Source organism: Salvia miltiorrhiza, chromosome 8 (assembly GCF_028751815.1).
Source record: "Salvia miltiorrhiza cultivar Shanhuang (shh) chromosome 8, IMPLAD_Smil_shh, whole genome shotgun sequence".
NCBI classification, from domain to species: domain Eukaryota; kingdom Viridiplantae; phylum Streptophyta; class Magnoliopsida; order Lamiales; family Lamiaceae; genus Salvia; species Salvia miltiorrhiza.
In genome coordinates, this window is record NC_080394.1 from 57,382,316 (window position 1) to 57,406,927 (window position 24,612).

The following is a 24,612-nucleotide window of genomic DNA, read 5'->3' on the forward strand; positions in this document are numbered from 1 at the left end:
AAAAAAAAACTTCTTCTTCTTCTTTTTTGCGATGGAATTGCAGATTGACTCATAACATGGGTCGTTATTTATGATGGACTTTACGACATAAAGATGAATTCAGTCGGCGCATGATCTTGAGACGAATTTTAAGACGGAATTTCAGTCTTAAAAGTCTAACGACGGAAAAATTTCATCTCAAATTTTAATTTAAAATTAATAATAATAAAATTTAAAAATAACGATAAAAATATTCCGTCTCAAAATTTAATTCAAAATTAATAATAATAAAAAAAATAAACGACTTGCAAAAAAAAAATTCCAATTTTGCCAATACATTACAAAGTATTGCACTACATTATAATTTTTTTTTTCAATAATTAAACAATGTTGTGAATGTGTGATACTATTCTTACTATTACATATTTACATCCAATTTTATTATTTGTTTTTATTCTTTCAATTTCAATAATACCTTATAGTTTTGTTGCGCTATACTATATTTTTATAAATTAACCAAACAAACGTAATCAATCTGTTATAATTTTGGATACTCTAGCTAATATATTATAGTCTAAATGTTTATGAATTAATAATTAGTTTTGATCTAGAAAATAGTATAATTAATTAATAATTTCCATCATCCAAAAATTATATACGATTAGTTCATAAAAAAATTGTTGCATATCTATTAATGTTAGTTAGATTTTTAAGGAATAAATCAACGGTTTATATATTTTTGTAAACAATAGAAATAGTAAAATAAAATCCACTGCCATATATATTTGCCAAAGATTAGGAGGGGTAAATTAGCCTTTGAGTTAGATAATTAATGCTTGAATATGTCTAAAAATAACTCAGCGGATTTTATGAAAATTTGAAGGGTATTATGTATATCCACATTATGTATGGATAGATTAATTGTATATATAAAACCGAAAATAGAAACCCCAAAACTCTGAGTAGAATTTAAGCTAAGAGAGTGAGAAAACCTACTAAAACATTCTATCCCAAAAATGAGGTCGAACCACGCCGCCATGTTTTTCGGTAGAATTTTGTCTAATTCTTCATTTAAATTCTCCACTTTTGCCATCGCTTCCCCACATTATCAATCATTTCTTGTCAAACCCAGATTCAATTTTGATAATCTCACCCACCAAATTAGATACTTCTCCCCCTATCCCAGATTCGATTTTGGATCTATACGTGAGCCCAACGATGCCGTCGCTCTATTTCGGGAGATGGTGAGGACGCAGCCGCTCCCTTATGCTTCTGTTTTCAGTACATTGTTGAGTACTGTGGTGAAGATGAAGCAATACTCTCTTGCCCTTCATCTGATCGACGAAATGCTTCAGAGGGATGTTCCTGTAAATCACTACATATTGACTATTGCGATTGATTGCTACTGCCGACAGAAAAGACCTGATTTTGGGTTTGCGATCTTAGGCATTTTTTTCAAGCGTGGGTACGAGCCTACTGTTGTAACCTTTACCACTCTCATCAAAGGGCTATTGTTGGTTGGAAGGGTCCCAGAGGCAGCTAAAGTGTTGAAGAAGCTGTTGGTCTTGCAATTATGCGAGCCCGATGAACGTACGTATAATACTATGATTAATGGGGTTTGCAAAGCTGTAGGTAGTCTCCATGCGCTGGAATTGCTCTGCTTATTGGAAAAAGAAAAGGGAATCTGCAAACCCGATGTCTATTCTTACACTGCAGTCATTGATCGTCTATGCAAGGAAGGAAAGGTAAACGATGCTCTCCAACTCTTCTCTTCTTTGGGTGATAAGGGGATTTCACCCAATGTTGTGACATATAATTCAATAATTGAGGGGTTATGCAAGAGGAGAAGAATGGATGAGGCTGAAGACATTTTGAAGAAGATGATTGCTGATAAGGTGTGTCCGAATGTGGTGACATGTAATATCTTTGTGACTGCTTGGTGCAAAGATGGAAAGGTGCAAGAGGCCGAGCATATGTTGGTATCTATGAAGGAGATTGATGTACAACCTAACATTTTCATTTACGCTACATTGATAAATGGGTATTGTATGCAAGGAAAAATGGATGAAGCCAGACGCATTTTCCGATTGGCAGTAAATTCTGGAATCAAGCCTAATATCAATTGTTACAATAGCTTGATGGTCGGGTATTGCAAAAAGGGCCAAGTCGATGAAGTTTCACGGCTTTTTACCATAATTCCCTACCAAAGGTTAGAGCGCAATGTGGTTTCTTATAACATAATGCTAGAGGCCTTATTTTGTGATGGCAAATGTGAAGACGGCTTAAAGCTGTTCAAAGAGATGGAAGCTCTACAAGTGTCTCCTGATATAAGGACTTACAATGTTCTCATTGAGGGACTGTGCATTAATAATCAAGTTAGACAAGCGAAGGATCATTTCGACGATCTTTCCTCCAAAGGTATGCAGCCCAACGTTATAACATATACAATCCTTATTGGTGCACTTTGCGAAGCAGGGCAGATAGAGGAGGCTAAGGATCTTTTCGACGAGCTTTCCTCCAAAGGTATGCAGCCTGACGTCATAACATATACAATCCTTATCGGTGCACTTTGCGAAGCAGGACAGATAGAGGAGTCTAAGGATTTGATGATGCAAATGGTAAACAATGGTTGCTTGCCGGATAGTGTGACATACAATGTTTTTGTTCAAGGTCTTCTGAAAAGGAACAAGATGCATGATGCAATGCCACTGTTGGAAGAGATGGATTCAAAGGGATTCACACTCGACGAAACTACTTTTTCAATGTTGATTGAACATGTGGTAAGGGAAGGTAGAGATAGCGTTTTATTTGATAAGATTAAGAAACTTGTACCAAATGACCTCTTTTCTAAATAGGTGTTATTGTTTGCTTAATCTCTATGTTTTGATTATTTTAAATGCTTCAATTGTTTCTCGACTCCATCTACACTATGAGGCTGTGATGATGATTCTTCCATCTCTATCTCAATCTGCTGTTGATTTTGGGAGGAAATGTTCCTTCTTTGAATTCGCAGCCAATTTCTAGTTTCAATATTTTTTGGGGTTAAAGTTTATGTCTTTTGCTTTGCTTGGACGTTTTTTGCTTTGTGTCTTTTATTTCCTTCCGCTTGTAATAGATGAGGATTCTTTTTCCTTTACCTGTGTTTTTCCATATGAATTTTTGCTCTAATAATTAGGTATATATTTTTTTTCAATAGAAATGTCATGTAATTTAAAATACTCCACTTCGACTTGACATGACAGACATCAGCCAAAATTATAATTTCGATGTTGATTGAACCTGTGCAAAGTGAAGGTAGACATAGTTGTTATGTAACTTATGTTGTCTTAGAAGGTGAATAATTATTTTAACATAAATTAAGGGGAAAGTACATGTGCTTGTTTGTTTGTGGAGATTGATCAAGATAAACTCATACTTAGACATAATTAAATATATCTATATAATATATTAAATTCTAATTTTTAGATATATAACTAATTTTTTATTAACAAATTAATATTAAAACTAATACACATCTCCTTCTCATCCCTTTGTAGTCCAGCCCAATAGGTGTACAATACTCCAACCAATCACTCCCTAAAATGAGATCATACACCTCATTTCCCAAAATTCTGGGTGAGAAGGTAAATTGGTGTCCCTGCACCTCCCAAGTGAAGTATGGAGCTATTTTAGTACTAGTTAGATTCTGTCCATTAGCTACCTTAACCAGAATAGGCCGTTCATTCTCCACTGGAACACCTAGCTCATTAGCTACTCCCTCTTGTAGGAAGCTTAGGGTGCTACCTGTATCCAAGAGAATCCTCAACTTCCTTCCTCCAGTTTCACCAATCACCCTCATTGTTTTTTAGTTGGTAGTTCCTATTATAGCATTCAAAGTCATGCGGATTTCTTCTACAGGTTCATGCTTCCCGTTAATAAACTCCACTTCATCATCATTGTTTTGGATATGGCATAGCTCCTGATCTTCATCCATAGTGGCATAAAAAACCCTGTGTTTGCACTTATGCCCCACAACATAAGGCTCATCACAATTATAGCACAGGCCCTTCTCCCTCCGGGCTGCCATCTCAGCACTAGTTAATAGCTTCACATGTGTTCTAGTGTTAGTGGAAGGATTTGGCTTATGTAACACAGTACCCTCTGGCCTCTTGTACCCAGTGCCCTGATTTTGGAAGACTTTAGGGGCAGGTCTGACCCTCTTAGCTAATACTTCCAAGGTAAAGAGTTGCCTCTGCCCAATCTCAATAGCTTCCTGTAATGACTTGGGTTTGAATAACAGCATAAAGCCTTGCATCTCATCAGTAAGGCCACTTATGAAGTTTGCTACAAAGTATTCCTCCGAATAATTCATATCATTGCTGAGCAGTAAACAAGATCTTAATTCCTCAAACTTCTCCACATAGTCCATATAGGCATTGCTTGAGATTTTTAAATTCCATAAAAATCTTTTACCCTCATTCAAATCCTCAAACCTAGCCGAAACCACCTGTAGAAATTGATCCCAAGAGACATCCATAATGTTTTCATTACCAAAGTTTTGAAACCATTGTAGGGCTTTTCCCTCGAAATTGTGTATAGCCATTTGAACCATATGTTCATCACTCAAAGCAGATGTAAGTTTGAAATAGCTATTACACTTGATAATCCATGATCTAGGATTAGATCCATCGAATTTGGGAAAATCAACCTTGTGTAAAGAATTTCCAGACCCATTTTGTGAATAATCATTCTTAAATTTGGAAGTGAAAGAGGAGGATTTAGGTCCGCTACCTGTTGTTTTTTCAGAGAAGGGAAATCCACCCAATATAGACCGATCACCGCCTCCCTTATTCAGATTCAACAACTGTAGTTTAATTTTTGCAAGAGTATTTGATAGATGCTTCCATTTTTTATCTATTCCCAGCATCTTGTTTTCCACCTTTTGATCGATATTGGAGATCTGTTCATGGATCCTTTCCTCAGCAGCTGTTCTCTTCATTGTTTCTGTGTGCAGGATCTGATCCATTCTTTTCTGCGCTTCCTGTAATTCCTTCAGTCGAGTGTCGTCTTCCATGATAGCCCAAGAATTGCTAAGATGAAGCAAAACCTGTGCTCTGGATACCAATTGTAATGGGCCCACTTGAATGTAAATATTTTTTGGTATTTTTCTTGGTACTTGTGTAAGCAACAAGATTAATAGCAAGAATATAGATTTGAATGAGGAGAGAAGAGAAGAGAGAAAAGAGAGACGAGAATTAGATGATTCATTACTTGCCCTCCTCCCCAAGTTTCAGCAATACAAATACTAAGTTTTTTCCTTCCCAAGAAACAATAAAAGAAAAAATGGAAATAAAGTGGAAAGTAAAAACACGCCTAACACACTAGGGAAACACGTCTTCTTTAGCCACTCAAAATAACCTCCAAGCCTTCTTCTCCATTCACAGCAGAATCCTCTTGTTTACAACCTACAGCAGAATCGTCCAAATCAATTCCCATTACACCTTATTTCCTAAAGGCAAGTGCGAAGACAATTGGAATCTGTTCAAAGAGATGGAAACTTAATAAGTATTTCTCATGATTTACAATATCATGATTCATGTTGGATGGCTTGAATATTGCAAGCATTTTCCATGTTGAATACTATGGAAGATAAAGGTATGCAATCCCACCACCTTCTAACATATATGCACACATTAAATAAGATTATTTTAATAAAATAAAATTTTAATATAGTATAAATTCAAAAAATAGACTATATTTTCAAATATCTAAAAACAATAGGAGATCGGAGAAAATATTAAGCATGCTAAATGAGAGGTTACACGTGTACATATCTTCCTCTATTTTACTAAACAATTTCCAACTTTTATCCTCATTTGTTTCATGGTGAAGAAATAATTAGATCTAGAGACTGTCTCAAGTTTCAAGATTCCATATGTTGTCTAAACGGTTAAGTTTATAAGCTTTTAAAAATAATTTATAATAAGGCTAATTCATGTTTATTAAGATAGATTGAAACTTTGAAATAAAACAAATATTAATAATTTTTATCATTTAAATTTGCTCGATAACTAAATTTTGATAAAAACTTTCGAGCAAGAATAGTCCTACGTACCAAAAAATTATTGAAGGTTGTGGCCCATTTTTAAAATGGGCTAAACCTATAGAAGTGCTCGAGCCCAACTCTCCAAATATACGGGCTTTGGGTTCGAGTTAGGCCCAAATATGCGATAATCTCACTATTTTTATAGGTTGAGGCACTAGCTATGAGCAAACATTTTGATCAATTTTGGAAGATGAAAACATGAATTTGTACAACTGAGCCTATACTGAAGAAATGTATTTTACAAAATAATATTATTAAAAGAAAAATACTTTCTTAAACAATTCAATAGCATGCTCTCATAACCATCTAGTTTTGATTGAAAATCAATTTATTTTAGTGTATGTTCCACGAAATATAAGCACGCATGTTTTTTGTGTATTTATTTGGAGTAAGGGCATTATAGTCACTTTGCTTTTTAATTGAATTTTTTATATATTTTTTTGAGAGGGAAATTTTTATATTTTATTCAAGAAATTTACGCTTCCTTATTTATTTGCCAAAAATATATATAGAGCAAAAAATAAAATGAAAATAAAACCCTGATATATTTTCATAGACCAAAATTGAGCTTAAGAGAGTGAGAAGCCCTACTAAACTCTCCCAAGAATGAGGTCGAACCACGCCGCCATGTTTCTGGCTAGAATTTTGTCGAATTCTTCATCTAAATTCTCCACTTTTGCCATCGCCTCTCCACATTATCAATCATTTCTTCTACCCATTTTTCATTTTGATAATGCCAGCTGCCAAATGAAGAGACGCTTCTCCGCCTATCCCAGATTCGATTTTGGATCTATACGTGAGCCCGATGATGCCGTCGCTCTATTCCGGGAGATGATGAGAACGCGGCCGCTCCCTTTTGATATTCTTTTCAATAAATTGTTGGGTGCTGTGGTCAAGATGAAACAATACTCTCTTGCCCTTCATCTATTCGACGAAATGCTTCAAAGGGATGTTCCTGTAGATCACTACACCTTGAATATTGCAATTGATTGCTACTGCCGACACAAAAGACCTGATTTTGGGTTTGCGATCTTAGGCATTTTTTTCAAGCGTGGGTACGATCCTAATGTTGTAACCTTTAACACTCTCGTGAAAGGTCTTTTGTTGGTTGGAAGGGTCCCAGAGGCAGCTAAAGTGTTATGGAAGATGTCTGTCTACCGATTATGCGAGCCCGATGAACGTACGTATAATACTATGATTAATGGGTTATGCAAAGCTGGAGGTACTCTAGAGGCGATTGATTTGCTCTGCACATTGGAAAAAGAAAAGGGAATCTGCAAACCCAATGTATATGCTTACACTGCAGTCATTGATGGTCTATGCAAGGATGGAAAGGTGGACGATGCTCTCCAACTCTTCTCCACTTTGGGTGATAAGGGGATTTCACCAAATGTTGTGACATATAATTCAATATTTGAGGGGTTGTGCAATAGGAGAAGAATGGACGAGGCTCAAGACATTTTAAAGAAGATGATTGCTAACAAGGTCAGTCCAAGTGTGGTGACGTGTAATATCTTTGTAGATGCTTGGTGCAGAGATGGAAAGGTGGAAGAGGCCGAGCATATGTTGGTATCTATGAGGGAGATTGATGTACAACCTGACATTATCACATATACTTCATTAATTAATGGTTATTGTATGCAAGGAAAAATGGATGAAGCTATAAACATTTTCCTATTGACAGTGAATTCTGGAATCAAGCCCAATATCATAAGCTACAATTGCTTGATGAACGGGTATTGCAAAAAAGGGCAAGTCGATGAAGTTTCACATCTATTTAGCATAATTCCCTACCAAAGGTTAGAGCGCGATGTGGTTTCTTATAGCATAATGTTGGAGGCCTTATTTCGTGACGGCAGATGTGAAGACGGCTTAAAGTTGTTCAAAGAGATGGAAGCTCGACAAGTGTCTCCTGATATAAGGACTTACAATGTTCTCATTGAGGGATTGTGCATTAATAATAAAGTTAGACAAGCGAAGGATCTTTTCGACGAGCTTTCCTCCAAAGGTATGCAGCCCAACGTTATGACATATACAATCCTTATCGGTGCACTTTGCGAAGCAGGGCAGATAGAGGAGGCTAAGGATCTTTTCGACGAGCTTTCCTCCAAAGGTATTGAGCCCAACGTTATAACATATACAATCCTTATCGGTGCACTTTGCGAAACAGGGCAGATAGAGGAGGCTAAGGATCTTTTCGATGAGCTTTCCTCCAAAGGTATTGAGCCCAACGTCATAACATATACAATCCTTATCGGTGCACTTTGCACCGAAGGTCAGATAGGGGAGGCTAAGGATTTGATGACGCAAATGGTAAACAACGGTTGCTTCCCTGATAGTGTGACATACAATGTTTTTGTTCAAGGTCTTCTCAAAAGGAACAAGATGCTTGATGCAATGCCCGTGTTGGAAGAGATGGATTCAAAGGGATTCACACTTGACGTAACTACTTTTTCAATGTTCATTGAACCTGTGGTAAAGGAAGGTAGAGATAGTGTTTTATTTGATAAGATTAAGAAACTTGTACCGAAGGACCTTTTTTCTAGATAGGTGTTGTGTTTTGTTAGAAGTTGAAGTATTATTTTGCCAGAAAGTAGGGGTAAATTTATTAGTTTAATCTCTATGATTTGATGATTTTAAATGCTTCAATTTTTTCTCGACTCCTACACTATGAGGCCGTGATGATGATTCTTCCATCTCGATCTGCAGTTGATTTTAGGAGGAAATGTTTCTTCCTTGAATTTGTGTAATAGATCTAGCTGGATTTATGTTTCACGGTAGTGGATCTGTAAGGATAGTGTATAAAGTTAAAAACTTGATGAGGAAGAAGAAGAATAGATGGGAGAAATAGAGAAAGAATCCGAGGAGGAGGCAGAAGCATGGGAGATAGGATATTTCATTTCTTAGGTCAAAACTTTTACATGCAAAGCATATATATATGCTGGTCCCCTCACGTAACTAACTGGCTTGGAAAAGTAAACAAATAACAATTAAATAGATAACATAAACACGCTTCTTCAAATAACAACCATCTTCTTCCTTAGCCACTTTTTGAGAGGAAATCCTCCCCTGTTTTGCCAACGAAATTTCTTTCTTCAGCCAGCTCAGCACCTTTTTCAGCCAATAGCCCAGAACTCATTTGCTTCTCCTCCTCCATTATCGTAACAATACCCCCCCCATTTTGAGATCCTTGCCCTCGAGGATCCAGATCTGGAAACTTACGAAGCAAGGGCTTCGAATCTTCCCAACTTGAGAAATCAACACCATCTTTAGACCACTGTACAAGGAATTGCAGAATCTCCTTACCATTTCGAGTAATCAGCCGCTTCCCCCACAATTGCAAAAGGAACGAGCTTGAAATGCCCAGCAGCATCGACATCCGGAAGCTCCTGAGAAGGTATGATGTCTCGACCAAGGCACTTCTTTAAGAGGGAAACATGAAACACTGGGTGAATTCGAGATGAATCCGGTAATTCCAATCTGTAAGCAACTGACCCAATTTTTTCTATGATTTCATAGGGTCCATAATATTTCGCCGCCAATTTCAGATTCTTGCGCAAAGCCACAGAGTTCTGTCGGAAAGGTTGCAGCTTGAGGTAAACAAACTCACCCACTTCAAAACTACGCTCACTTCTCTTCTGATCTGCAAAAAATTTCATTCTTGCCTGTGCCTGCTTAAGATTCTGTTTCAAAACATGTACTGCTGATTGTCTCTGAATCATCCACTCCTTAACCTCTTGATTAGTTGAGTGTAAATAGGCTCCCAAACCAGTATGAGGGGGTGGGCATCCATATAGAGCTTGGTATGGGGAACACTTTAGGCTGCTATGGTAGTTAGTGTTGTACCAATACTCTGCTAAAGACAACCATTTAACCCATTGCTTAGGGTTTGATCCAGTCATACACCTCAAATAGTTTTCCAGACACTGATTCACTCGTTCAGTCTGCCCATCGGATTGTGGGTGGTAAGCAGTGGACATCTCTAGCTTAGTACCCATTGTTTTGAACAGCTCTCTCCAGAAATTACTTATGAAGACCTTATCTCTATCAGATACAATACTGACAGGGGGACCATGCAATTTATATACTTGATCTAAGAACAGCCTAGCTACACTTTGGGCAGTAAATGGATGAGCCAGGGCAATGAAATGAGAGTACTTGCTCAACCTATCGACCACCACCAATATGACATCTTTTCCTGCTGACTTAGGTAACCCCTCTATAAAATCCATAGAAATGTGAGTCCAAAACTTATCAGGTATGGTTAGAGGTTGGAGCAGGCCGGGGTAACTGGATAAATCTGATTTGCTCCTCTGACAAATATCACATTCCCTCACCCATACTTCAACATCCTTCTTCATTAGAGGCCAGAAGAAAAAGGTTTTGAGTCTAGAATAAGTACCCTGGACTCCTGAATGCCCACCAAACGCAGAGCTGTGGACCTCAGTCAGGATAGTTTTCCTCAAGTCTGATGATGATCCAACAACAATCCTGCCCTTGTATTTGATGATACCGGCCTCTACCTGAAACTCAGGATATATTTGTGGATCCACCAGCTTAGCAGCAATAATTTGAGTAAAGTGTGAATCTCCTTCATAACTTTGCTTCACCTGCAATAGCCAAGTAGGTGATACAGTAGAGAGTTCAAATACATGATCTACTGTATCTGGGTATCTAGATAGTGCATCGGCTGCTTTATTTTCCACTCCTTTGTTGTACTGTATCTCATAATCCAACCCAAGCAATTTAGTTATCCATTTTTGTTGAACTGGATTCATAACTTTTTGATCCAGCAAATGCCTAAGAGCTTGTTGATCAGTTCGAATTATGAACTTGTGACCTTGTAAATAAGACCTCCACTTTTGGACTGCCAAGATTACAGCCAAGAATTCCCTCTCATACACAGATAAGGCTTGATTTTTAGGACAAAGTGACTTACTCAGAAAAGCAATAGGCCTTTTCTCCTGGAGTAGCACAGCTCCCACCCCAGTGCCACTAGCATCAGTCTCTAGAACAAACTTTTTAGTAAAGTCAGGCAATGCTAGAACAGGTGCTGTAGTCATAGCAGCCTTGAGGGCAGAAAATGCTTGTCCTGCTTCTGGTGACCATCTGAAACAGTCCTTCTTAAGGAGATCAGTTAATGGTTTACTAATCATTCCGTAGTGCTTGATAAACTTCCTGTAGTACCCTGTAAGCCCCAAAAACCCTCTTAGCTGTTTAACATTAACTGGTACAGGCCAATTTATCATGCATTCAATTTTACTCGGATCAGTGGCCACTCCACTCCCAGATATAATATGTCCTAGGTACTCAATTTCCTCCTGTAGAAATTGACACTTACTTTTCTTAGCAAATAGAGTGTGTTTCCTCAGTATATTTAAGACAAATCTCAAGTGTAACAAATGTTCCTCTTGTGACTTGCTGTAAACAAGTATATCATCAAAGAATACCAAAACAAACCTCCTCAAATAAGGTTGAAACACCTGGTTCATGAGAGATTGGAAGGTAGCTGGAGCATTGCACAATCCAAAAGGCATAACCAAGAATTCAAAATGACCATGATGTGTACTAAAAGCTGTGAGATACCTGTCTGCCTCCTTTACTTGTATTTGGAAATACCCAGACCTTAGATCAAGTTTTGAGAAATATTGAGCACCATGCAACTCATCCAGTAGTTCATCAATTAAGGGAATAGGGAAATCATGTTTCACAGTGAGAGAATTAAGGTATCTATAATCAACACACATCCTCCAAGAACCATCTTTTTTCTTCACTAGTATGACAGGAGATGCAAAAGGGCTTTTACTGTGCTGTATGATCCCTGCTTCAAACATATCCTGAACAATTTTCTCAATCTCATCCTTATTGCTATGTGATGTTCTATAAGGATATTGATGTTTTGGAACACTCCCTGCCTTAAGGGTAATCTGATGCTCAATGCCCCTTGTAGGTGGAAGACCTTGAGGATCCGCGAAGACGTCTTGGAATTCATCCAAGAGCAGCTCCAGATCAGAACCAGTGGTCTGCTCTCTTTCCTGAATTAGCTGGCAGTCCACCAGGTAAAGTTCATCCACTTCCTCTAAATGATAGTGCACCATATGGTATAGACTCTGAACTGAGACCTCTTGAAATCTGGAATGATCAGTTTCTGCCTTTAGTTTGATTTTCTGTGTGTCCTCATGTACTGTAAAGGTCATTTTCTTGTAATCCAATATAATAGGGGAACAAAACTCTAGCCAATCACTCCCTAATATCAAATCATATCCCTCACTGGCCAATATCCTCGGAGAATAAGTGAATTTGTGCCCCTGTACTACCCAAGATAAATCCACAGCTCTCATTCTACTTACTAACTTCTGCCCATTGGCCACTTTGATTAAGATAGGTGCATCGGGTTCTAACTCAATGCCAACTTCCTTAGCAAACTTTTCTCGAAGGAAACTGAGTGTACTCCCCGTATCAATGAGGATCCTGATAGGATTGTCTCCAACCTTTCCCATAACCCTCATGGTTCTAGAATTGGCCTTTCCCATCATAGAGTGCATATTAATGTGAACTTCCTCCATAGGCTCTTTCTCGGGTAGAACTAGCTCCACATCCTCATCTTCATGTTGTAAGTAAGCTAGCTCCTGTGACTCGGTCATTTCCATGTAAAAAACCTTGTGTTTACACTTGTGACCCACAAAAAACTTCTCATCACAGTTGAAACATAGCCCCTTTTCCTTCCTAGCTGCCATTTCAGTAGCAGTGAGTAACTTGATAGGGGTTCTGTTAGTAACCAGCTGATTTGGCTTAGTAGCAGTTCCTCCTTCAGGCCTCTTATAGCCAAGACCTTGGCTCTGGAAATTCCTAGGAGGTGGTTTCACCCTTTTAGCAATAGCCTCGAGTGTTGTTATCTGTTTATGCCCCATCTCTATTGCCTCAATCAGAGATTTGGGTTTAAAGAGTAACATGAAGCCCTGCAACTCCTCAGTCAGTCCACTAATAAAGCTTGCCACAAAGTACTCCTCAGAATAATTCATGCTGTTGCTGAGTAGTAAACAAGCTCTTAGTTCTTCAAATTTTTCCACATACTCATCATAAGAACCATTTTGTTTAAGATTCTTGAATTCCATTACTATTTTTCCCTCATTCAAATCCTCAAACCTAGCAGCCACCACATCCATGAATTGCTCCCAGGTAATAGAAAATAAATTCTCACACCCAAAATTCTGTAACCACTGCAGTGCTTTCCCCTCAAAATTATGAACAGCAAGTTGAACCATATTCTCATCAGACATAGCAGCAGTCAATTTGAAATAGGTATTGCACTTAAGAATCCATCCTCTAGGGTTGGTGCCATCAAATTTTGGGAAATCGATTCTATGCACAGAATTTCCAGAATTGAAACTAGACTGAGATGAGTAATCATTCCTGATTTTAGATGTAAAAACATGATTTCTATTAGAATTACCTTCTTTCTTGCCTGAGTTCGGAGGTGGACCCAAAATAGATCCCATATCCTCCCTGTTCTGGCCCAAAAACAGGAGTTGTTGTTTGATTTCCCCCAAGATGACAGATAACTGATCATATTTTGCATCCACCTTCTGATCTAGCCCTGCTATCTGCTCTTTAAACCTTTCTTCAGTAGCTGTTCTTTTTAATGATTCAGCTTGCAATAACTGATCCATTTTCTTTTGTGCTTCCTGCAGTTCCTTCAAACGCGTACCGTCGGCCATGATCGAACAAGCTTTGCTAAATAAAAGCAAAGAAACCTTGCTCTGATATACCAAATGTAATAGATCTAGCTGGATTTATGTTTCACGGTAGTGGATCTGTAAGGATAGTGTATAAAGTTAAAAACTTGATGAGGAAGAAGAAGAATAGATGGGAGAAATAGAGAAAGAATCCGAGGAGGAGGCAGAAGCATGGGAGATAGGATATTTCATTTCTTAGGTCAAAACTTTTACATGCAAAGCATATATATATGCTGGTCCCCTCACGTAACTAACTGGCTTGGAAAAGTAAACAAATAACAATTAAATAGATAACATAAACACGCTTCTTCAAATAACAACCATCTTCTTCCTTAGCCACTTTTTGAGAGGAAATCCTCCCCTGTTTTGCCAACGAAATTTCTTTCTTCAGCCAGCTCAGCACCTTTTTCAGCCAATAGCCCAGAACTCATTTGCTTCTCCTCCTCCATTATCGTAACAATTTGCAGCCAATTTCATAATCTGATCTTTACTTTTTCCCCTTTCTAGTTTCAATCTTTTTTGGGGTTGAAGTTTGAGGTTTTAACGACTTTCATTCTTTATCTTTTAGTCAGCAGCTGAGCTCCAAAGTTGTTGGAGATCGGCTGTTGTTACGACAGTTTGAGCTCTTTGAAAATTTCGAGTGTTTCTCTCGCGATTATGGTTAAGGCTTTGCTTGGACGTTTCTTGCGTTGTGTCTCTTCTTTCCTTGGGCTTGTAACAGATGAGTTTTTTTCATTTGTCTGTGTTTTTTCATACCTCTAATAATTAGGTATTTCTTTCAACAAAAATGTCATGTAATACTCCACTTCGGATTGTGTTCTATTTGATAAGGTTAAGAAACTTATATCGAAGGGCCACTTTTGTAGTTAGGTGCTATGTTGTGTTAGAAGTTGAAGTTTATTTTACCAAAACCTAAGTGGATAGAGATTCTTTGTTTAATCTCTTTGTTTTGATGATTTTAAATGCTTCAATTGTGTGGTTGTCTTTGGGAGGCTGTGATGATGATTCTTCCATCTCTCTCTGTAGTTGATTTTGGGAGGAATGATTTCTTCCTTCCAATTTCCAAATATGAGCCTCACGGAAGAGTGCCTTTCCCGAGAATATGATTGCTTTATTCATTTTTTGTTTTAAATATTTTGATTTAAACATATTTTTATTGAATTAATCACATACTCTCTCCGTCCCAATAATGAAGACACACTTCATTTGGGCACGGAGGTTAAGGTGAGGTAATTTAGAGAATAAAGTGTAGTGGCCCACATCATTAGTGTATTTGATTAAGGAGTTAATTAGGGGCTTTATTTACTTTACTCTCAACTCTCAACTCTCTCTCCTCATCTTCTCCGACCACCACCGCCACCGCCGACCATCACCACCGCCACCTCTGAAAATCAAACCCAGAAAATCAAAACTAGACCACCACCGCCACCGCCGACCATCACCACCACCACCTCCGAAAATCAAACCCAGAAAATCAAAACTAGAAATCACAAATTATCCAAAAAATTTAGCACCAAAAACTGATTCAAAATTAGCATCAAAATTGCAAATCTGTGACTGCAAAATAAAAATTGGCAAAGAACAAACAATTCTCATACCAAACAAAACCATTCCCATTCTAAAACAAAAATTGGCAGAAAGTGGGAGAATGTCGGCGGAGATGGAGGGTTTCAGAAGGAGAGATGTGGCCTCACCGCTGTTGTGCCGTCGAAAGGAAAAGAGAGAGGGATGGGTGGCGGCTGTTCGGCCGGATATGGAGAAGCAGGCGATGGCTGGAAAAGGAGAACAGAGGGAGATGGGCGGCGGTTTCAGAAGGAGAGGGGCGCTCGCCCTGTTTCCAAATGAGAGAGAAAGAGAGAGGGCGAGAAGAGGGTGGATACCGCCGGTCTTCGTGGGGCGGCACCGTGGTCAGGGCAGCGATGGCGCTGTGGTCAGGGCGGCGACGGCTCCAAGAGAGCCGAACTCAAAATCGGAGAGAAAGAGGGGTGTCCGGCGGCCCTCTGCCCCCGTCAGTGTGTGTGTGAGCGGTCGGAGGCTCACCGGCGAGGGGCGTTCGAAGGTCGGAGGATGGTGGCGCAAGATCTGGGGCGGCGAGAGAGTTGGAGAGAGGGTTTCTGAAATTAGAGTGGAGAGAGTTTGAGAGAGAAGATCAGAAATTAGGGGTTTTAAGTTATGTCTAATTATTTCTATTTTAGGAAGTGTGTCTTTATTATTGGGACAACCCAATAAGGAAAGTGTGTCTTTAATATTGGGACGGAGGGTAAATATTGGGACAACCCAATTAGAGTACTTCGCAAGCTCAGACATAATTTGTTTAGGGTAAATATCATGAAAATCCCTGAACTATACCCACTTTATCAAAAATACCCAAAAACTTTTGAAATGTTCTCTAAACCCTCAAATTATCAGATTTTTATCAAATATATCCCGCATTTATTTTTCGGTTACCTAAAGTGTGATGTGGCTCGTCGGATGCCATAATGTAATTTATATTCTATTTCTTGAAAAATGACATGGAAAAACAACTTCATTTTTAACCATATTCTATCATGTTTATCCATAATTCTAGGTTATTAGAGTAAATTTCAAACACGATAGGAGTGAATTTTAAATTTCAAAGTGGATTTTTTTAAAATGATATGGTACGAAACGACGTCGTTTTTGTCATTGCATTTAAAAATATATATATAATATAAATTACATTGTAGCATCCGGTGAGCCACAACACATTTTTGGTGACCGAAAAATAGATGCATGATATATTTGATAAAAATCTGATAGTTTGAGGGTTTAGAGAATATTTTGAAAGTTTCGGGGTATTTTTGATAAAGCATGTATACTTCAGGGGTTTTCATGATATTTACCCATTTGTTGTTTAAGTTAGTATATTATTTATTTGCAAACCAAACTCAGTCCACGTGCAAACGTTCATGTTTTAATTTGAGTCAAACTGAGAAATTAATTATGGAAGTTCATAATCATATTTTAGAGGAGCTAAATGTGATTGCAAAAAGTAATCCGAAAAATTCAACACTAAAGACTAAAAACAATTCTTAAGAATGTTTTAAATTGGATAAAAATGCGTTTTCCTCTTCACTGACTCCTCAAACGCGATTTCTCCTTCAACGGCTGAGATTTGATCGACAACATCCAACACTACCATTTCCGATTCCCCAAAACTCGATTTTCATCTTTCATCTCAGATAACCCTATCTCTCTATCTTCAACAGCAACCTTCCACAATTCTTCAGCTTCCAACTTCAGCATACGCCGCCATGTTTCTGGGTAGAATTTTGTCAAATTCTTCATCTAAATTCTCTACTTTTGCCATCGCTTCTCTACATTCTCAATCATTTCTTGTAAAACCCAGATTCAATTTTGATAATGTCAGCTGCCAAATGAGACACTTATCCTCCTATCCCAGATTCGATTTTGAATCTATACGTGAGCCCAACGATGCCGTCGCTCTATTTCGGGATATGATGAGAACGGAGCCGCTTCCTTCTGTTATTCTTTTCACCAAATTGCTGAGTGCTGTGGTCAAGCTGAAACAATACTCTGCTGCACTTCATCTGTTCGACAAAATGCTTCAAAGGGATGCTCCTGTAGATCACTACACCTTGGGTATTGCAATTGATTGTTGTTGCCGACTGAAAAGACCAGATTTTGGGTTTGCAATCTTAGGCATTTTTTTCAAGCGTGGGTACGAGCCTACTGTGGTGACTTTTAATACTCTAATCAAGGGGCTATTGTTGGTTGGAAGGATCCCAGAGGCAGCTAAAGTGTTATGCAAGCTGTCAGCCTATCAACTGTGCGAGCCTGATGAATATACGTATAGTACTATAATTAATGGGTTATGCAAAGCTGGAGATATTCTCCAGGCGATTGATTTGCTCTGCTCATTGGAAAAAGGAAAAGGGAGCTGCAAACCCAATGTCTATGCTTACAACATAGTCATTGATGGTCTATGCAAAGATGGAAAGGTGGACGAAGCTCTCCAACTCTTCTCCACTTTGGGTGATAAGGGAATTTCACCAAATGTCGTGACATATAGTTCAATAATTGAGGGGTTATGCAAAACGAGAAGAATGGACGAGGCTGAAGATATTTTAAAGAAGATGATTGCTGATAAGGTCTGCCCAGATGTGTGGATATGTAATATCTTTGTGGATGCTTGGTGCAGAGAAGGAATGGTGGAAGAGGCCGAGCTTATGTTGGTATCTATGAAGGAGATTGATGTTCAACCCGACATTGTCACTTACAGCACTTTGATAAATGGATATTGTTTGCAAGGGAAAATTGACGAAGCTAGGCACATTTTCCAATTGGCATTGAATTCTGGAATCAAGCCTGATATCATAAGTTATAATAGCTTGATGAATGGGTATTGCAAAATGGGGCGACTCGATGAAGTTTCACGTCTTTTTACCATAATTCCCTACAAAAGGTTAGAGCGCGATGTGGTTTCTTATAACATAATGCTACATGCTTTATTTCGTGAAGGCAAATGTGAAGACGGTTTGAAGATGTTCAAAGAGATGGAAGCTCTACAAGTGTCTCCGGATATAAAGACTTACAATATCTTATTGGATGGTCTGTGCGGAGCCCATCGTATTGATGATGCATTTTCGGTGTTGCATACCATGGAAAATAAAGGCATCATTCCCAACATAGTAACATACAATGTTCTCATTGAGGGATTGTGCGGTAATAATAAAGTTAGAGAAGCAAAAGATCTGTTCGACGAGCTTCCATCCAAAGGTTTGCAGCCTGACATCATAACATATAATATTCTCATTGGTGCACTTTGCGAAGAAAGGCAGATAGAGGAGGCTAAAGATCTGTTCCATGGGCTCACATCCGAAGGTTTGCAGCCTGATGTCGTAACATATAGTATTCTCATTGGTGCATTTTGCAAAGAAGGGCAGATCGAGGAGGCTAAGAATCTGTTCCATGAGCTTCCATCCAAAGGTTTGCAGCCTGACGTCATAACATATACAATCCTTATCGGTGCACTTTGTGAGGAAGGGCAGATAGTGGAGGCTAAGGATTTGATGATACAAATGGTAAACAATGGTTGCTTGCCTAATAGTGTGACATACAATATTTTTGTTCAAGGTCTTCTCAAAAGGAACAAGATCAATGATGCAGTGCCACTTTTGGAAGAGATGGATTCAAGGGGATTCACACTTGACAAAACTGCATATTCGATGTTGATTGAACGTATGAAAAGGGAAGATAGAGACCGTGTTCTATTTGATAAGGTTAAGAAGCTCGCACCAAAGGACTTCTATTATAGTTAGGTGGTAAGTTGTGTTTGAAGGTCAAGATTTATTTCAATAGAAATTAAGGGGAAAGTACAATTGCTTATTTGTTTATTTAATCTCTATGTTATGATGATTTAAAATGCTTCAATTGTGTAGTTGTGATCTTATTTATTTAATCTCTATGTTTTACTACATTAATGTTCATCACCACTAGAATACATATAATAAAGTGCCTCTCTCTCTTTCATTTAATTTGGTTTCACAATGTAAGAATTATGTATATGAATTCTTGACTGAAATCAAGATCTCTGCTTTGTCTTACCTTGTACATCGATGTGTGGTATCAAAATCTGATGTTCATTAGGTGTGCGTGTGATGGCCAAGCGGTAAGAGGTTAATGCCTAAGGTTAAAGGTCTTGAGTTCGAGTCCCATGTGGCGCGGCCATTTAATTTCTTTATCTAATATTGTAAATTTATCAAAAAAAATAAAAATCTGATGTTCATTGTAATCATTGAAAACTGAGCATCGAAAATAATAAGCAATTAGTTTTCTTGGGGAGAAAAAAAAAAAAAAAAAAAAAAAAGGAAACATAGAAAAAGCACCAGTTTGGACAAGAACTGCTGCAAGAAACAGTATGAGTAGGAACAAGTGATGGAAGAGAGAGAGAGAGATATGTTACTGCTGATGAGGAAATATTAATTGTTTTCGACTTGTCAATAGTTTTTAACTGCCTCTTGTTAGGGAAGTATGAACTCAGAGCACAAGATTGAATTTCAACTAACCACACAAAACATGGTTGAAAGATCAATACAAACTCGGGCCGGCTTCCTCAGTAGGCACAACGGGCTCGGGCCGGGCCGGGTCGAGTGACTCGAACAGCTCTAATAACGATCGATCAAAATGAAGTCATCATCATCAAGCACCTGCACATCTTTTTTCCCAGCAAAATTCTCCCTTCCAATTTCATTGACTATATTCACAAACTCCACCCTCTTTGCTAAAGGAAGGGGCACATATGGCAACCGGAAAACTGGCCTCACCACCCCGAGCTGAGCGAGGGCCGTGTTTAGCCCGATCGGGTTCGGTTCGACGAAGAGCCACTCGATCAGAGGCGTAAGTTTTGCATTCAGAGCAGAGTTCTTCCCACCAAACATGAGCTCCCTCATCAGGCCGGGAACCAAGTTGCTCGCGACTGAGATTACTCCGGTAGCCCCGTGATCCCACCTCGAGTCATGGCATTGATCGTCGTTGCCACTCCACACAACCACCCCGCTGCTCATGTACTGCTCCACCCTCCCGTGCCCGACACACTCCTTCACACCGGCCAAGTTGGGGCTCTTTGCTATCTTCTTGATCACATCGGGGGGAATGTCTTGGCCCGTTCGGGATGGCACGTTGTACACAATCGTGGGGCCCATCGGAAGCACGCTGTTGAAGTGAGCGATCAAGCCCTCCAAGGAGGTCTTACCGTAGTAGGGATTGATGTGAAGGGCTGCGTGCATTCCAACGGCGAAGCCCTGCTCCGTAGCGTGGATTGCTTCCCGAGTCGAGTTGCTTCCTGTGTTGCCGATAACCTTGATGGATCCGCCATAACAGTTCACCGTGTGGCCAATGAGCATGATGTGCTCATCCCAGCTCATCAACTGGCCTTCGCCAGTCGTGCCTCCAACGATCACACCCTCCACACCGTCGTTGATCTGCACGTTCATCAGGGCATCGTAGGCCTCAAGGTCGAATCTACCATCCGGCAAATAAGGTGTTTTGATGGCTGTAATCAACCTAAGCGACTTTATGTCATCAACATTAGTCCTGCAAATAGAAAGTTCACATCTTGGGTTAGTTTTCACATCGATATACTAATTTTCAGAGAGAAAAGACATTGATGAACAAGTAGATTAAAGAGTAACCTGTTTTTAACTTCATAACTACGCATTGGAAGATGAAAAGTGGGGATTACAGCTGCCCTAGGTGACCTCCATTTTGGGATCCCTCCTGCATCATAGTAGTAAAAACCGGCATCAATACCACCATGCGACATCATTCTTCCTCAGAGAAATCGAGCAGAGCTACAATATGATCCACATTATCTATCTAGGTAAATCACATCTACATCTAAAAGTATCAACTTCTGGGAGATTGTATCTTTGTGCTTTTTGGTATAGAATGTGCCATTTCACAAGCTGCATTTGTAAGTTGTAACCAAGCAAAAACAAATCTCTTCCAAAGCAAGAAGCTACACGAGAAACCGTATCTACGCAAAGAAAACCACCTTAACATGATATGAACCTTGAACACTACTTCCCCAACATGATTCCATAATCCATTTCCTTCAACTAGCCCAAATTATGTATGGAAACATTAGTTTTTCCAGTTCAATCAATGATCAATAATCTTGAGTTATTAATTTTTGTATTTATCACAAAAGATCAACAAATACATGCCAAAAGAAACAGGATGATAAGTTAAGAAAGCTTGCAAACTTGATATGATGACAAAAGAAGATATACAATGCTGCCTACTATAAACAACAATATTAGATTCAGTAAATGAATCTTCATACTAAAAATGGCTTTTTGAGTCTAGAAAACTATATACATTAATGCATCCTTCATCTTTCAAGCTACAGCTGCAAAACTAACACAGCTTGTTTCAACGTCGAAATTACAGAGTACGGATCGCGCCATTACCGAGCAGGATAGCAAATTTGCGTAGTGAAAACGCTAAATTATAATGTAAATCAGATACATGGCGTACCTCGATGGCTACCATTGAGAGAATAGCATCCGATAGCCGACGCCATTGCAGGAAATTTGTGAGAACAGAATGATTCAAACGGAGAAATAATGCGATCGATTTGAGGAATAAAACGCGATTTCACTTAATTCGCCGGCAACGTGCGGTGGCTGTGGCTCCGCATCCGCCGGAATGACTGGCGCTTTGAGAGGAGCAGCACAGCTGCATTACACTTTATTTGTTCAACTCCAACAGTCGCTAGCTTAATTTGCGTGAGCGCGGCGGCGGAAAGGCGGAGGAGCGGCGGAGGTGGCGGCGGCGAGATTTTGATTGGTAGGCGGGGGAGTGGTAGGGTTTTAGTGGTTTTATATTATTATTTAATTTCAAAACGGATAAGTATTTTATTTGTTTGGCACAACAACCTATATAACTGGGGAAATAATGTCTTTATTTTATACTATAGATGATAGTAATTTTTATCTTCTTTTTTGTCGATTTTTTATTTTTTTAAAAATCCCACTATTATCGGATTCGATTCCTCTTTGCATGCGGCTCATTTTTTTTTATTTTTTTTTATTGTTTCTTAAAATAGAAATAAGAAAACAGAGAAAAAGAGTTGAATTTATGAAAGCTAGAATTAAGCAGCACGCCGCGAAAGTCCACTACAGTCCACACGCCGCTAAAATCGCAAATCAATCGCAGCACCTTTTCGTCTCTCTCTCTCTATAACCGACTGCGATTCTGCAAGTAAAGAGAAAGCACGATCACTAGGAGAATGGCGGAAGAGAGTGGCGAAGAGTACCTGTTTAAGATAGTGGTGATCGGCGATTCCGCCGTGGGGAAATCGAATTTGCTGTCGCGGTTTGCGCGGGATGAGTTCGACCACAACTCGAAGGCGACGATCGGGGTGGAATTCCAGACGCAGGTGCTGGAGGTCGACGGCAAGGAGGTGAAGGCGCAGGTGTGGGACACCGCTGGCCAGGAGCGGTTCCGCGCCGTCACCTCCGCCTATTACCGCGGCGCCGTCGGAGCTCTCGTCGTCTATGATATTACTCGGAGGACTACCTTCGACAGCGTCAGGCGTTGGCTCGATGAGCTCAACAGTAAGCTCTCTCTCTTCAATTTCCCCTCTTGTTTGTTGATGATCGATTTGTTTGTTCAAAATTATTACGAGATTTAATTGAATCTAGTTAGAATTCTAGTTCAGATGAAGGAGACTGTTGAAGTTTAATCAATTTGCTCTATGAAACATCCTATCATACAATGATTCATGTCTGTATATGCCAATTTATTAATACATAGTATGTTCGTGTCTATATGTGCAAATTTATAACTATCCAAAATTCATTATAATTGCGCATAGTTACGGCTAATGAAGAATATTCAATCGTTGAATCTACAATATATACGTTCTTTATTACCTTGCATCGTGCATGTGATAGTGAGGAGGGTGTTCATTTGTATAATTAGAATATTGAAGCTGAGATTGAAAGATTGTTACATACTATTTATACGTCATAACAGTTTGAAAGGTTTAATTATGCTGATTTTACTGCTAATTAGAGTGATCTTGCACTAGAATATTGCAGTTTGCTTTATCTGGTTTGCATAATTAGAACATTGAAGCTGAGATTGAAAGATTGTTACATAGTATTTATGCGTCTAAACAGTGTAAATACAGCCGATTTACTTACCGTTCTAGCTGAACTAATGCCGTGTAGACCGCATAGGTTTCCTTCTTCCCTCCATAGATAGGAAGGTAGTCTGCAATCATTCTCGATGTTCAAGCTGTTTATGAATTATTATTGCAATGAGCTTTAGCTTGTCTGCATTATTGGAATATTGAAGTTGGGATTGGTAGTGGTCATAATTTGTTGCTCTGTTTTGGAGATCATAGATTGTCACACATTATTTATACATCGAACATTACATACACCCGATTCACATCCATTTCTATTCGAACTTATGCCTTGTAGACCACCTAGATTTCCTTGTTTGCTACATAGATACTAAGTTAGTCTGCTGCACTAGCGACTCACCTCTCCCCTCCCACCATTCTCGACGTTCATGCAGTTTATGTGATTGACTTGATAGTTTTGGTGTCTTGTAACTATCTTTTCTGTGTTAAGTGACATTCCGATTTCTTCGCAACCAAAATGCAGCTCACTGTGATACTGCAGTCGCGCGGATGCTTGTGGGGAACAAGCGCGACTTAGAGAACATTAGAGAGGTGAGCGTGGAGGAGGGCACGACGTTGGCTGAAGAAGAAGGAATGTTCTTCATCGAGACATCTGCGTTGGATTCGACGAATGTGAGCAAGGCGTTTGAGATTGTTATCCGTGACATCTACGAGAAAGTGAGCCGGAAAATCCTCAGCTCCGACTCGTATAAAGCAGAGTTATCCGTCAATCGTGTTAGCCTCGATTTATCAAAGCAAAAAAGCTATCTTTCATGTTGTTCAAGGTAAGTTGCTAGTGTGGGAAATGCCTCTTGTTTATTCCCTATTTGTTGTTGGCTTATTATATGAAAGGGAGAAATTGTATACTACTTACATATATACACTGTTTTCGGTCGTGTTAATCCACAAAACCACCCAAAAAATACTCTTTTGATCTCAAAAAAGAAAAGAAAAGTTACTCTTTTGTATGTTTGTTGGAATTCCAATTTCTATCAACATTTGGAGATTACCTCGTCCAAACAAATAGTTAATCTCGGAAACAAGATACCATTCTTTATTTTCCAATATTCTTGTTTTTAGATAAATGTGACGATGGACTCGAACCTAAAATAATTTCCTCGTATATTAGTTAC

The 24,612-nt window shown here is 38.9% G+C and overlaps 4 protein-coding genes across 4 annotated transcripts; 3 read left to right on the forward strand and 1 right to left on the reverse strand.

Moving 5' to 3' along the window:
- The first annotated feature begins 916 nt into the window (after nucleotides 1–916).
- On the forward strand, nucleotides 917–8,722 carry LOC130998812 (protein Rf1, mitochondrial-like). The gene is made up of 2 exons (XM_057924219.1): nucleotides 917–2,827; nucleotides 6,670–8,722. The coding sequence occupies exons 1-2, from the start codon at nucleotides 996–998 to the stop codon at nucleotides 8,612–8,614; spliced, it is 3,777 nt and encodes a 1,258-aa protein (XP_057780202.1). The 5' UTR covers nucleotides 917–995; the 3' UTR covers nucleotides 8,615–8,722.
- An 8,083-nt stretch (nucleotides 8,723–16,805) lies between these two features.
- On the forward strand, nucleotides 16,806–19,259 carry LOC130999470 (putative pentatricopeptide repeat-containing protein At1g12700, mitochondrial). The gene has a single exon (XM_057925000.1). The coding sequence runs from the start codon at nucleotides 17,076–17,078 to the stop codon at nucleotides 19,101–19,103; it is 2,028 nt and encodes a 675-aa protein (XP_057780983.1). The 5' UTR covers nucleotides 16,806–17,075; the 3' UTR covers nucleotides 19,104–19,259.
- A 491-nt stretch (nucleotides 19,260–19,750) lies between these two features.
- LOC130999471 (4-hydroxy-tetrahydrodipicolinate synthase, chloroplastic-like) lies at nucleotides 19,751–22,146 on the reverse strand. The gene is made up of 3 exons (XM_057925001.1): nucleotides 21,823–22,146; nucleotides 20,976–21,060; nucleotides 19,751–20,877 (listed from the first exon to the last, which is right to left on the reverse strand). Exons 1-3 carry the CDS (start codon nucleotides 21,866–21,868, stop codon nucleotides 19,950–19,952), a joined length of 1,059 nt encoding a protein of 352 aa, XP_057780984.1. The 5' UTR covers nucleotides 21,869–22,146; the 3' UTR covers nucleotides 19,751–19,949.
- A 430-nt stretch (nucleotides 22,147–22,576) lies between these two features.
- On the forward strand, nucleotides 22,577–24,433 carry LOC130999472 (ras-related protein RABA5b-like). Its single transcript, XM_057925002.1, has 2 exons — nucleotides 22,577–22,904; nucleotides 23,964–24,433. Exons 1-2 carry the CDS (start codon nucleotides 22,577–22,579, stop codon nucleotides 24,266–24,268), a joined length of 633 nt encoding a protein of 210 aa, XP_057780985.1. The 3' UTR covers nucleotides 24,269–24,433.
- The last annotated feature ends 179 nt before the right edge of the window (nucleotides 24,434–24,612 follow it).